At 32.3% G+C, this 15,277-nt stretch overlaps 1 protein-coding gene across 15 annotated transcripts in view; it reads left to right on the top strand.

Moving 5' to 3' along the window:
- The window catches only part of LOC113228215 (twitchin), a 116,321-nt gene that overhangs the window by 12,849 nt on the left and 88,195 nt on the right, over positions 1–15,277 (top strand). For 8 of the 15 annotated variants that reach the window (XM_026461477.1, XM_026461476.1, XM_026461475.1 and 5 more), the window contains 5 exons: positions 760–801; positions 3,405–3,437; positions 11,230–11,374; positions 11,672–11,908; positions 12,178–12,314. In XM_026461477.1, the coding sequence (XP_026317262.1) occupies positions 760–801; positions 3,405–3,437; positions 11,230–11,374; positions 11,672–11,908; positions 12,178–12,314 (594 nt within the window). Of the gene's footprint in view, positions 1–759; positions 802–3,404; positions 3,438–11,229; positions 11,375–11,671; positions 11,909–12,177; positions 12,315–14,827; positions 14,862–15,277 lie in introns of those variants that run through there. The other 7 variants (XM_026461473.1, XM_026461471.1, XM_026461466.1 and 4 more) reach the window with 4 other exon arrangements.

The following is a 15,277-nucleotide window of genomic DNA, read 5'->3' as shown; positions in this document are numbered from 1 at the left end:
CATCTATTTTTTGCCCTTCATTTTTTACTCTGATTGTTACTCCTACTTTCAGAATCTAAGTTGTCTGTTATGTGATTCCCTCTACTAATTTTATTTTATTTTATTTTCTATCCATTTTCAAATAGTCTTTTCAACCATTCATATTCTATCGTTTCTTCTGTTTCTTCAATTTTATTACATCATATTTTGTATTCGAACAGTTCCATAAATCAAATTTAAAGTCCAAAATTATGTAATTATCCAGCATTTGATTTAAAACCGAGCGTTTTGTCGTCTAAAGCACCGGCTACATTTGCACATATTGTGATATACGCACACACAAGTAATGCACAGCTTGTCCGCACGTCACGCACACAAATAACGGTCAATAGTGAATACGAAACTGCAGAATTAATAGCAAGATTTGATGTTATAATAGTGTCTTCAGTGTTTGGTAAAGTCGGCATAAAATTTGAACACAACAGCAAAAAGTTTCTCTATAAATTTGAGAAAGTTGTTGCTGATGATAATAAAACCGTTCAAAGTTTTAAAGATGCTAAAAAGTTTACACATCACAATCTTGAAACGGGCACTAACAACGATAATTAACATGAAAATAGCACAATATATAACGTAATAACTTCTGCACTCGCTGGTTAGGTAAATGCACCACTAAGCACTAAAGTAGGGATCCTAGGCGCACCAGGTTCGGCGGCAGAGAAAATAGGCAACACTTTTGTTTAAAGAGGGGTTATTATTCTTTATTTTTATTAACAACAGGTCACCAAATTACGTCCAGGAGAAGTGTTAGACGACAAAAAGGTGAGAGCGTCTGGCCGGTTTACGAGCCTGCTCGCTTTGCAAAGCATTTTGTCTTTTAGTTCTTTTATTTCTTATACACTTTTACTTTTGATTGAAACACATACATGTCCATTTATAGACTTATTTGATCGTTTTGTAAACAAGTGAAGTTTCAGAATTCGGTTGTTGTACCGATTTCAATTCTATGATCTCTATTAAACCTTTACACAATTACATTCCTTTTATAATACATTCCGATAGAAGCTATATCTTTTAGAGTAACTATAGAGTCTACAATTTCTTCACCAGAACAGAAGAAATGTTCTTTACATACCCCAGTACTATTTATTAGAAAAGAGTACCTATTTAGTACCTACTGTTTCCAAAACACTCTATACATCTTTTTTTAGTTTTCTCTAGATGTGTCCCTTAGTTCATAAAGAGCCGTCGCTTTGCCTACCAGCGCTAACATACTGGTCGCTGGTGCAGTTTTATCTTAATGTTTTGTCAATGACAATACCTCCATAATGCCTTCTATCAACTTATATAGCATTTAGAATTAATATGCTGCAAAAACACACAAACAAAACCTTCAGTTTGTCTCAACCTAGCTTTGAGTCTTCTAACTCTGAACTTGGCGGAACCGTCACGTAAAACAACGGAGCCTATAACAAACACAAAATTTGATTTGACAAGATTTTATATAGAACCAACAAAATTCACTTCAATTAGTGTATGTATTCGGGATCTATAGCAGAATATCATCATTACAAGTAGACGATGTGAGAATCGTACTTTGTTGAGTATTTACTTCACAAATGTTTTAGTAACTTTATTTATGAAGAAATTTATTTTCAAATAAGGTATTGTTATTGACACCGCTTTGTAGTTGACTTTTAGAATGGCTTTAGATTTTCTGAAATCCAATAACATTTTATTTTTATTAATCTAATTTTTAGATTTGTACTTCTAGTTTTATTACCTACTTACAAATACTTACCAATATCATATAACCACACTATACAGTTGCATTAAGACTGTTTTCATTGCACAAAGAAACTGGACATAAATATTTACTTGAAACAATTCACACATTTGTAACATTTACAATAAAAAGCAAATTTTACAAAACAATACTTTACACAATTGTAGCTACACCTTTCATATTACATGATACAAGAAAAATATATCGACCTATAAAATAAGACCTAAGTAAACGCCAAAGCCGAAAATTAAACGTATAAGTGATAACAATTTTCTTTTCAACATCGATATTGTTTTCTTTTGTATTGATAATAATTATCAAAAATCTTAACAGAAAAATATAGACATGAGACTGCAGTGACTGTTATAAATCATTATAATAAACTTTAACCGACTTCAAAAATACGATTGCATTTTTTTGTACGATACGTTTTATACTTTTTTTTTGTTGAAAAAGTGGTACCTGACCTCCATAAAATTTAAAGAAAATGTTCTACCTCTAAGGGTGACAAATTAGGATGGAATGAATTAAATGGAATTTGGAATTGTATTTCGCATGGATTTCCTCATTTTTCGCTGAACGATTTCAACAAAACTTGGCAAATTAAAGTATCTGTAAAAACTTTTGTGAGTTTGGTTTTTTTATTTTATATAATTTATTCACTATACATACAAACAAAACGAATACACTCTCAGTAATACCAGGAGTACGGTATCTGCCAGTCCATGGGTTTCTCATTCCGTTTCATAGGTAAAGTTTTCAACTACTTACGTCTAATATTAGTGCAAACCACCCTATTCTAATATAACATCTCCATAAAGATTTAGATCCGAAAAACAGAACTTTCATTTCCAAATATTGGAGAGAACTTTATCAAGTCGAAATTTATCAAACTATTGAGACATTACAAAATGCGCTCATACTGGCCCAGCTTATTACTATTGTAAATTAAGTGTAGTTTTTTTTTTTATATATAATAGACACACGCTTGGCCACAATCTCACCTGATGTTAAGCGACGATGTGACCGACGATGGGACGCGTTTGCCTAAAAAAATGCCTATTCACTCTAGCCTTGAATAGCCCCAAATTGTACTTTTCGGGAAATACAGAATTAAAAAAAAAAGAAAAGTCCATTCCTTTGCCGTACGCATCAGAAAGGAGGAGGCAAAGCGCTTAGTGCGAATAGGCGGAATATCAACGACATAAGAATGGAGTGCTCCGGACCTTCTAGTCGACCGAAGGAGGAACGGTGAGGGCGGAACCAAATTGAAAAGTTCCTGCGCACACTCCCCGAAATGTATCCGATAGAAAACCGACAAGCAGGCTACTTTTCTGCGATGATCGAGATTTCTGTGTATATTAATATTGGGGACGATAATTTAAAAAAATATTATTCTTTTGCTTACAAAATTACTAAAGATAAATGTTACGTTTTATCGTCTATGAATCCAGAAAATATTACGATGGCGTGTACGTAATTTTTACTTTCATGGGTCGATATGTTATTTCACTTTACACAAATAAAAATAGCACAAACACTGATTCATGAACTTGTATTTTTAATATTATTGATGAATAATTTTCACAATTAACGTCACATGTTCTACCAAACTAATTTGTATTTTTTTCCAAAAAAGAAACGCGTGAGGCCCGGTGAACTCATGGATGAGGTATATAGATACATGTGTGAACATATATATGTTTAGATATTATATGTCATAGACATATCGTTTAGTTACGTGGCTAACATAGAATTTTCAGTGATTAATTTTGGGAGTCAATAATCGGTTCCAGCGACAAAATAGCATATATTATAATTATAACATATAACAAAGTGTATATGTTATAAGTCAATACGCCGAAATATATAGCTGTCGTATGATTGGCTTTAACAAATTTTCTTCTACGTTTCAATGCTCCAAATTGTGATATTGTTATTATTGTAAATAAAATCCTTAGATTTAGTACTATTAGTGCAATTTAATCCCTTGTCGTACTAACTTTTAATACTATTAGTAATAGTTGAAAATTAAATGCAATAATTAAACAAGATTATAATTAAAACCGCCACGCAAAGTTAAGATAAACCTCAATTTTCAACACGCTTCAGCATTACGTCAACAGGCTTAATACTGAAATGTGCTGACATCAAGGGTTTATCCTTTAATGGCTACGTACATGAGTCATGGGAGAAAAGGCAGTTATGCTTATGCTTAGATGTTTCGGCGGCGACGTGCTGCTCTAGTATGTTGACCGCCTTATTTAAGAAGTAGCCAATTGCTTAAGGATGAATTAAACAAAAGCCAGCATGAGATATAAAAGAACATCGTGATATAAATATGCATGATCGTAAATAAATCGCTGAAACAATAGACTAAAATACAACATTATGCCTAATTAAGCTTCCTGATTTCAAAACCGATACTAATATTGATGCACCAATATCTAATCAAACAATTTAACCAATTAGTTTTTATTATAATGTTAATAACATAGTAAAGTTTAGTAATTAATGCATGTAAATATATGATGAAAACATCTGTGTTCGCAGTGATATATGAAAGATAATGTAAAGCAATAATAGATATTTATCATAAATGAAAAAGTATTGATTATGAATGAATAGTAAATGAAAGAGACATTGCGATAACAGATATGTCAAAATTGAAGATGCCACAAGACTTCGTAATAGTAAAAATAAAGGAATTATGCATGCATAAACGATCGCTTATTCATAAAAGAAATAAAAAATAAAATATAGAACAAATGAACATCGCACTTGCTGAAATTAAATGGTTTAATGTAGATGACAGAAATATGGTATATGTATCAAAATATATTAATTGAGCGTGTCGTTTTCATCCAAATATAACCTTGCACTGGATATATGCTAGAGGTGCATCTAATTATGTCGCCTTCAATCATAATAAATCATGCTAATATAGACACGGAAGCTATACAAAGATTCTATAATTACATGAGCGTGATATAGGTTTGGAGCCAAACTTTTGTATCAATGACGCACAGTCTTTAACACTAGTGGTAATTTTGAGACTTCAGATGTTCATGTATGCCGACAAACTTGTAAACGTTGGTTATGAACTTTATAAAATCTATATAAACTGTATTAAAAAATGAAATAAATACTCAGTTCATGGAAGACTGCCAAACTACTCGTAGAGTTCAAACATAACGGTTTAAAACACCATATGAAGAAATCTACAACCTGATCTTAATTGAAAACGTAAAAAAGCCTACAATTTTTTTAAGTTTTGCATACAAAACTACAAACCTTCATGTAAAAGGCCCCATCAAAGGAGATAAATAAAAATGCTCTGAAAATGACAATAATAATAAAAATAACTATACAGCCGCTGCTAAAAATACAGATCTAAAACATGACAGATAGCACAACAAAAACTTGAAAATTTGCTTTTGGTAAATTTATTATGTTTTGTAAAAAGTCACGGAACAAAAAATGTTTATGATGCTAGTAATACAGTCCTGGTGTTAGTATTTTACAAATAACCCTATCATAAGTAACATCACGAGTTACTGACATGTACGCAGACGAAGAAAAAACCGTTTAAAAGCAATACAAAGATCTATATATGTATAACAAACACAAAGAAATTTGCAAGATTTGTTGACACGGACGGTTAAAGCCCTGGTATAACAATAGATACTGGTTCAAGTCTACTGGTTCAAGAACACAAAGAAAAATTCCTCGGATGTGACTGATCGGCAATAATTACAAAAGAGTGAAATACTTGTTTTTTACTTTGCTCCATATTAAAAACTCCTAAGTAATATAAATACCAATCTCACCAAACAAAACAAGATTAATTAATTCAATCAACAATGAAAATATATAACTAACGCACCTGTTCTTAACGGAGAACGTCATAAAGTTTAATGAAGCAAATGAACCGAAGCAAGAGTCGAAGCCAGCTTTATGATTGATGGTAATTCTTACAAATATGACGCTGGATCATAGCGATATAGGCCAAGAGCATGATCTTGAAACTTTATCAGTACTAACTACGACCCGTTGCCAGGTCGTATGAATTATTGGAATGAAATGTATTGTTAAGAAGATATATGACTTCCCAGAAAAATCGGGCAACATTGTCGATGAATCACACTTGAAAAATATTGAAACCAACGTTAGAGTGAGAAATATAAAAATAAAATTTGATATTCTAGGGTGAAATGTGTAGGTGAAGTATTGAAATCGAAAACAAGATTAAAATGGAATACTCAATCTACCTATTAAGTCTAAAATAAAATAGATAAACTTCTAAAAAAATTGATGATGATATCACTCCACATAAAACTAATGAACCGTAGCAACTAAATGTGCAATAAATAAAAGCAATAAAAAAGACAAATCACAAATAGATGTAATGATGTGTGATTGACATGCAAAAATAAGGTATACCTCTGAGATGCGCGTGGGCACTCGATGAATATACTAGCGAGAATGCTGCTACATCGCAGTCGAAAGCTTTGGCAAGTAGACTATTGGCTAAAAGTGCATCTATTTATCAGTATATTGACAGTTAAATGCTATTTTGAATCAGGCAGATTGAAAAAGAATTGTAATTATAGAAGTGACGACGGTATGACACACGTTGATGATTACAAACTGGTAGACATGACCGACCAAAAATGGTAATATTTGGGTATTACTTCAATGATTACATATATATTTACATTTATTTAATTAGTTTGTGATCTTAAATATAATTTGAAAGAAAATTACAAATTATTGATATCAATAACTTTGTATTAAAGGCAGTGAAAATTATTTGCCAAAGTTATAGCAAAGATATGGTAAAAGACTTAAAGCTGTTAAGGAATAATTTACAATTATCCTCTTCCGGCTAATTAGGGAAACATAACACCATCTACATCTATACTAGTTCAACAAGCAAGTCTAAAAATAACACAAACGATACGAGTTAAGTAACAAACCTAAGAACAAACCCGTCATCGACAAACCAAAGAATTTGTCGCCTCGGCAAGTATGTTGGTGCTACGAGTGGGTAACTTGCCAGCACTTACAGTCATATCAGATTATAGCATTCATAGACCCAATCAATCTTTCACTCCACTTGTATAAACCCTCAATATATTAGTTCGGACATACATCGGCGACGTTTTTGTACAGGAATCAAATGAGGCCTCCTTAGAAAGGTCACGTCGCAACTTATTCAAAAAGATTATATCAGACGTCTATTACAAAATACAATAAGGCTATTTATATTATTAAACACGAGAAGACAATAGGAAGATATCTATCTGAAGCTATCTACTAGGAGCATCTACAGTTTATTTGTGAGTAATCGTGATCAAGAGGATAAACAAGATAGATGTCTTCATACTTCTGAGAACAAATTCAAATACAAATTCCGATAACCGATTCTCTAATAGCTATTACGTTACAAAGCTAATTTAATAAAAGCACTATATTCAATTAGCTTTGTATGTTGTTTCGTAGAAGAACAACTTCTTTTAAATATAACAGTTAACACTATAGTTAAATAAAATCGCGCCCTTTGTATAATAAGGCCACATCTTCAAAATTACTACTTTCAGGAGAGAAGTTTACAAGATTTATAAGATTTACGAGAGGTATAAAATATGATATAATATACATAATTTGTTTCATATAGTTCGTGTTATTTTCATGAGTTATTGATATCTCTTTTGAAAACAGAAGATATCAATTAACACCAAGACGGACTATACTAACCTAAAATAATAGCATATTCCATTCAAAACAAAAATATTGTAATGAATGAAACAAAACACAAAAGCGACACATTAATTAATCTTGTTACCCTCTATTGTCATCTTCAAACTAGATCTCTACGATCAAATGATCGTAGATCAAATGATCACTCAGCATTCAGACACAGATGTTTCGAATCTGTCTTCTGAAGACATGTTGGCTTCAACCCTCGACATCGTTCATCGTGTCAATAAAATCTTTCAGAGCTCATGAGGCGGTACGATTATCCAAGGTTCAAACGCCACTATCGATTAGTCACATGAACAGCGAAATTGATAATGAAATTGACTCTTTGGCTAATTTTATTGTTGCCTTGAATGACTAATACTAATTGAAGTTGACTATTAGAGATGGAAATTCACTCCTAAATATTATCTCAACAAAACGACAGACTAAATTAACGATATTTACACCAAAATAAAGTTTAAATATTAGTGATTCGTTACGATCAATTTTAATCAATTACATTAAATGTCATGGGGCTAATTTAATACAGAATTTCGCGAGTTAAAATCTATAATAATGTCATTAATATTACTAATAAATCTAAAACACCTGGAGCTAAAGATAACGCAGAATTTACGACTGAAAGTACTCTTGCTCTGGGCGACGTTTTCACACATATATTACCCTCTGACGTGAACGGTACATGCCTGGCTCACCTTAATCTGATTATTAATTGAATTGGTCCACTGATTTGTGCTGTGCATAAATAGATTCCCCTTCTCCCTTCGTCTCCCTGGTTTGCAACAGTTCGACCCCATACTCAGTCTTTTGACATTCGCTCCCATTTTTAGATGGAACGACACGAATATCTCAAATCGATACTGCGAAATACTAACGATAAAAAACTAATTAAATAAATAATAAAACGGGGTGTAACTTTAAAAAAATACAAAATAAAAAAGAATAATAAAAGCATTTAAAAAATTAAACCTGAAATGGATGATGAAAGATATAGTGAAAAAAATAAATATTTAAGACGAAAATTTTATTAAACTGTATTTTGTGTGAGTTTATGATGCAACTGTGATAATTACTGTGATTGTTAAATCTGTCTAAATAATTGTTATTTTTTGAAATTAAAAGTTATAAATAGTATTGTGGCTTCTTAGAATTTAACAATGGCGACTGTGGCTAAAAAACCAGTTGCTAAACGTAAACCTAAAGATGATTCGGTAAGTACACAATTTTTATGTTATAAAGATGAAGACTGTTTAAAAAAGAAGAAAAGTCATCGAAATATTTTCAATTTTATAGCTTCGGTAAATAAAATAACCAACACAAATAAAGGAGTAATGCTATTTCAATAATATGATGAGTCTTGCTGAAATAATACTTTTCTTCCTTCCTTGATCTTAATTTTGTCTAGGACCATTAATTTTAAGTCTAGTCTTAGCTAGCAAAACAGGACAATGCAAACTTCAAAGAGAAGAGATATAAATTGTTCCTGATTGATGTCAAGATATTGTTGCTACCTGTAACTTCGAATTAGCTTCAAAGACTCTGGGTACAAACCTTATTTTGCCTGGCAATGACATTCAGCCTAATTATCCCTTATATAAAAAAACACACCGTTGCTAACGATCGTGAAATTATGTAATAGAAATTCAGATTACTTAATATTATATTATGGATTTTAAACTTTACCATCTTTGATCATTTTAATGGATTTGCTATATTTTAAAGCGCACATTGCTTTTTAAGTGAAATATTCGTAAAAGGGGAACATTCTAGTATTTATTTTGTATTGTTTTATGTATTATAATTGTTTCTTAATTTTTTGGCAACATCTTTTATCCTTTTTTTTTACATTGGTATATCAAGATCGTTCAACTGGAACATAACGTACCTAGACTAATTTAAATTAGTAATTTTTCCACCTCGGTGATAAGTACTGTAAATAAAGCGCGTAGGAGTAGACAAATTTGCTCAATCGACGATACGGCTAATTATTTTGAACTATTATTAAATATTATTATTATTATTATATTATTATTACCAAATGTTGTGGTACAAATTTGATAACTACTGCAGAGTAAAGTGACATGATTTATGTAAAAATAATTATGTTGTTTCAGAATTTAGAATTACCTATTTGAAAGAATAAGAATCGACTGTACAATGAGAATTCGCTCCCTTGGTGTAATAAGCTCACTGTAAATTGACAACGAACAATTCAAAAGAAAGGTTTCAAGATTCTGTGAACGAAATTAGTCGATAGCATTTTATTCTTAAAATTTCACATATACATTATTTGTTATAATCATAAATGTTTAATTTTCTTTACAACGGTTATAAAGTGCTAAAATGATTTACTGGATAGTGCCTAATTATTTAGATACCTTTGCAAGAGACTGGAGTCCATACTAGGAATTGACCTGTGTGACGGATCTCCAGGCTCTCACCCAACCGGATAATTATGATGTATAGAAAGGCAGCATTATAATGTTAATATGTTACAAATGTTGCAGTTTTACAAGATTATAATTGCAATCAGAAAATTAATAGCAACTACAATGAAGTGAAATAAAATACAAATAAAATAAAAATTTAAAGTAAACTATGAAAACTAAATAATAGAGGTGAGTGTAATAGGAGAAATAAAAATTATTAATAATAAAAAACAATGCGGTGCCCGACTAATAACAATAGTCGTTGTTAAGTCAAACTTTATCAAAATTTCTTTTGAAGCGTGATAATCTTATGGTTTGACCTACCTCCTCTCAAGCAGAGGCCGTGGGTTCAAATGCGGCCTCGCACCTCCAAGTTTTTGGGAAAATATGTGCTAATGATAATTTGAAATTTATGTTTTTTTATGTTTTTTTTTTCGAATTTCGTTTTTGTTTCTTTTTTTCCACAAAATTCGGGGAGGATAAGTAAATAAAATAAGGCTGTTTACGTTAAAACAGAAAATGACCAAAACATTAAGTTGGTGTTCATTGGAGGTATCGAGAAGGAATCCACACTGGGTCAGAGTGGCGGACTAAAGCCTAAATCCTTAACAGAGAGGAGACATGGAGGAGACCCGTGCCCAGCAGTAGGACGTATAAATGGGTTGATGATGATGATGAAATATCTTTTTATAGACAGATGCTATTCGAGCGACTTTGAATTTACAGACAACAAAGTGTGTTCTCTACAATATTTAATATAAGTATAAAAGAAGTATTACATTCGCGCTTATCTAAATCATCTTCGCACATATCAACTAAGCGTTAATTGACATTTATTACGACTGCGATATTAATGTATGCTGATTTGCCATTGTCATAATTTCATATTGCAACACTTGTGCGGCATTTGTTAAGAAATATAAGTTTGGTGAGTACATTTGGCAAGTCTCTTGATTACGAACATCTATCATTGGGTTAAATTTATTATTATTTGTGTCTTTTTTAGCATAATCCTTTTGGTTACTATGTAATGTAGCTATTTGCGAATATTTCGATGGCATTTTATTTGAGATATTAAAATTTTAGATTGCACTTACTGCAAAGACGTCTTTTTAATTAATTTCGATGAAATCATAGTAATGGTCTCTTTTTAAGTAAAATATATAAAAAAAGAAAGAAAAGGAGCAGTTTAAAAGTTTAGGTTCATACATAAGCTTCAAAAAACTTCAAATTTCGTGATCGTTCTCTAACTTTAACTTGATAATATAGCGTCGCAAGTCCTCGGACGCGAGAAGACCTTCAATCCAGGACTTGGAAGATCTGATCAACAAGCCTTCAGTGCCTCTAAAGCCTTATGGAAATGAGGGCCCGCCAGTCATCGTTGATGTACAGGAGAGCTATTCTGCAGTTGAAGGTAAGCTTACGAAGAGTTTGTTTATGTAACTGTTTGCGGTTATGTAACGGTTTGTTTGTTTGTAGCCTCTTGAACGAAAAATAGAAATAAATAGAAAGTTTTATAAAATGCTAACAAAAGAAGATTATTATAAGTAATTCAAGAACACGCCAAGTAATCAACTAAAATGCCAATAGATAACAAAGCAATACCTGTAGATCACAAAAACTTGACGAAAAACGTTAACAACACCAGTTGAAACAATTAAATAACAGCCTAATTACAATAGATATAAAAGATATGATTATTTCTCCCCAGATCAAACTGGCTACCTCACCGTTCAAGTGGAGGGCAATCCAGCACCAACTTTCAAGTTCTATAAGGGTATCACTGAAATCATCGAAGGTGGTCGTTTCAAGTTCGTCACAGATGGCGAAAATGGTCTCATCACCCTTTGCATGAGGAAAGTCAAGCCCAATGATGAAGGCAAATACAAGGTTGTGGTCAGCAACATCCATGGAGAAGACTCCGCTGAGATGCAGCTTTACGTGTCTGGTAAGTTTTTGAAAAAGCTTTAATAATCTTCTGAACTATTTGAAAGCAGTAATGATGCATATCGTTCAAATTTGTAAATATAATTATTCAGTGTTACCGTGTAGTCAACATCTAAGACACAATTAAAATACTTTTTTAATTATTGGTTATTATAAACAAATGTTCCTATAATAATGTCCCAAGAATATATTGTTGTCGAATATTGTTATCAAGATAGGTGAGAAGATTTCTATGATGTGACAATTCCTGATAATAACATTGTTCTATAGACTCCAGTGGCATGGACTTCCGAGCTATGCTCAAGAAGAGGAAATACGCCAAATGGGGTGAGAAAAAAGAAGACCCTGATTGGGGAGACCTCAAAGAGACCGAAAAACCTATTCCACCACTAAAGAAAGTCGAAAAGGTAAATATGCACTACTATAAGAAAACGATGATGAAGCTAAAGAAATATTTAAAAATGGTTCTGAAGATGGTGATATAAAATTCTATATAAAAGTGTAAATAAACTTTAATGAAACAAGATTGATACTGAAACCAATGTAAAAAGAATAAGGAATTCAAAAATAATGAAACAATGTATAAGGAAAAAAATATTTTAGTTAAAAAAATGAACTAAATTTCAAAATCCAAACAAATTAGTTTCAGTGTCTATCAAGATTCTAAAAAGCAGCTTAAATTGGACAATAGACAGCTCCATCGGGCAAATAACATTGATATTTTGACTAAACAAGAATACTTCACATACGTTATGTTAACATTATGTGTCATTTGTCTAGCAGTTTTGCGTAACTATTTGTTTGTAGTTAAAAATTGCTATATTATAGGGTTATTTGTCAAGTACGTATAACTACGGAGGACTATACTACTAAAATAAAACGTCATAAACAACAATGTAATGAAATTACCAAAAATGAACTTTCAATTTTGTTGTACTAGCTAAGACTTTTTAGATCTTTATTTGGTAGTAATGTTGTAAGTTCAAATGCTCCTGCGTTTTGCGTCGTATCGGGCAGAGTATCACAGTTGTTATTTTTGCACGAAAGTTAACGTGATGAATTATTAAGTCATAGAACAGTTATTGTTTGTGATGTTAGAAATAATATAGTCCTGCGAGCTTTGTAAAACCCTGTATATCGCGTATCGGTATCAAACGATTTCAAAAAAAGGAGATTTTGTTTTGTGTATGTTATGCAATTACTTTTGTTGGAAAGAGGGTACCTTAGAATTGGTTCCGTTTAAATTTAAAGAAAATTTTCCAGCTTTATGGATGGCAAACTAAGGGATAAATCTCGTTTTGCGTACTTTCCGGTAACTGATTTAAAGAAAACTTGGCAAATAGATGTAATGGAACTTTTGAAGTCGGCATTTTTTTTAATAAAAAACGTTATTGAGTTCATTGTTTGGAATCTTAGGATTTCAGACAATAATCGATCGTTATGTCCCCAATGCTGGAAATATATATTAAAATAAATCGCATCTTTGATGTAAAAAAGCCACATCTGCCGAAATGACAACTTTTCGGTACAGAATCTTAAAATTACTACGAACGCAATTAACCGATAGCATTTTTATTCTTAAATAGGAGAGTTTAGAGTTAGAGTTATTTTGTTTCATGTAGTTCGTGTTATTTATATGACTTTCATGTGATAAAAGCACTTTTGGTGAATGACCACATGTGCTTTTACCATTATAACATGGATACGAAATATCCTGAATCTATCTTAGACCATGCATCGAGACATGCCGAATTGAATTCGATATGTTCATATAAATTAGATTTTTTGGCATTAGGACGAAAACGATGCTATTCATTTCATTACGCGATGTTACTACGAATACAATCACTAGCAACCTGTTTCATTTTATGAATCAGTAAAACATCGTCTTCATCATTGGTCCATAGGGTTTAGAAACTGGATATTTCGAAGAGGACGGCTACGTTGTGGTGGTCTCTGAAGGTGTCGAGATTTGTAGATTCCCAGCTGACAATCGCAGGAACTCCTCAAACTGGTCTTGGGTCAAGGTCCTCGGTATTTTAGACTATATCATAGTTCATTCCATTTTGCATTTCTATCATTTTTTAATTACATCATGGACATTGTCAAACGCATTGTTGAATTCGAGCCATAATTGCGATTGTATATAAAGCTTTGGTTGCTTTAAAATTATTTCTTAAAGCACCTATCATTCGTTATATCCTAAAAGAGATTACTTTAAATTTTACACTAATCTTTATTCCGAATTAGAGTGTTCTGTCTTTTGTAATTTTTTGTTTCTTTTTTACTATTTTCAAGAGCTATAGTGACCATTACGTTTTGTTTGAAGGGTAATAGTTTTTGTACCAAGACATGCGCCTGGTGGTAAGCGACATGCCTGTCCATAAAGTTACAGTACCGCTCAGAGCTTTAAATCGTAAAGATCTTAGGAGCACTGCCACTGCGCCCATCACCCTGATACATAAGTTGAAAACGGAACGCGATAATGCTCATATTACTACTTGACGGCAGAAATTGGTGAGGTGCCAGTACTTCCTTGGACGAACTCGTTCACATGAGCGCTACAGCTACTGAGTTCTAGTGAAATTAAAGGCCTGTGGGATTTGTCAACTTTATGTCTCAGAGTGTCGGGTCCAATGGCAGTGGACTTCAGATCTTAACTACTTATGGATCGGCAAGTCGTTTATCGCCATGCACATGATTTGTTCATCCCTTCACTACATATCATAAAAAAACGTAAATAGAAAAAAGGAATAAAAAATGACAAAAAAGATTGCTTTCAATAGTATAAACACTTTGGTAAAAAAATGTTTCGAAAAAGGAAATTACACTGACAAGGCTGTCAAAAATTTTGTGTCATGGATGTTTACAAAACTATATTTGTTGATAATAAGATAACGATAGTTATAGATATGGCTGGATGGATGTTTAGAAGGATAATTGGTTTATTTCGTGTTAGTAATGCACTGTTTTATTATATATAATAAGCGTTAGTAACTTACCGCTATACTCTCGCTTACATGTATGAGTGGTTACACACGGCTCCTTTGCATCGATTCAAACGTATGATTGCATCGATGTAATCGCCTATAAATCCCAAGTGTGCCGATACAATCGCGCCTTTGTATCGATGCAGTAGCGTGCTTGCATCGCGTTTGCATCGCTGCTTAAAATCGCGTGCGTGTGTAAAGGTAGACGATTAGCGAAAGCATCGCGTTTGTATCCCTGCTAAAAGTGACCGTGTGTAACCGCTCGAAAGGTGATAGCAATAGTTTGAAAAATAAAACAAGCCTATTTCAAAAAGTTTTAAAATACTTGTTGGATATATCCAAAATGTTTTTTCTTCTCTTACATTTGCATTTGGAATGAA

This window comes from Hyposmocoma kahamanoa, unplaced genomic scaffold (assembly GCF_003589595.1).
Source record: "Hyposmocoma kahamanoa isolate Upper Pololo Valley unplaced genomic scaffold, ASM358959v1 224, whole genome shotgun sequence".
Taxonomy (NCBI): domain Eukaryota; kingdom Metazoa; phylum Arthropoda; class Insecta; order Lepidoptera; family Cosmopterigidae; genus Hyposmocoma; species Hyposmocoma kahamanoa.
This window is presented reverse-complemented; position numbering and strand designations above follow the sequence as displayed.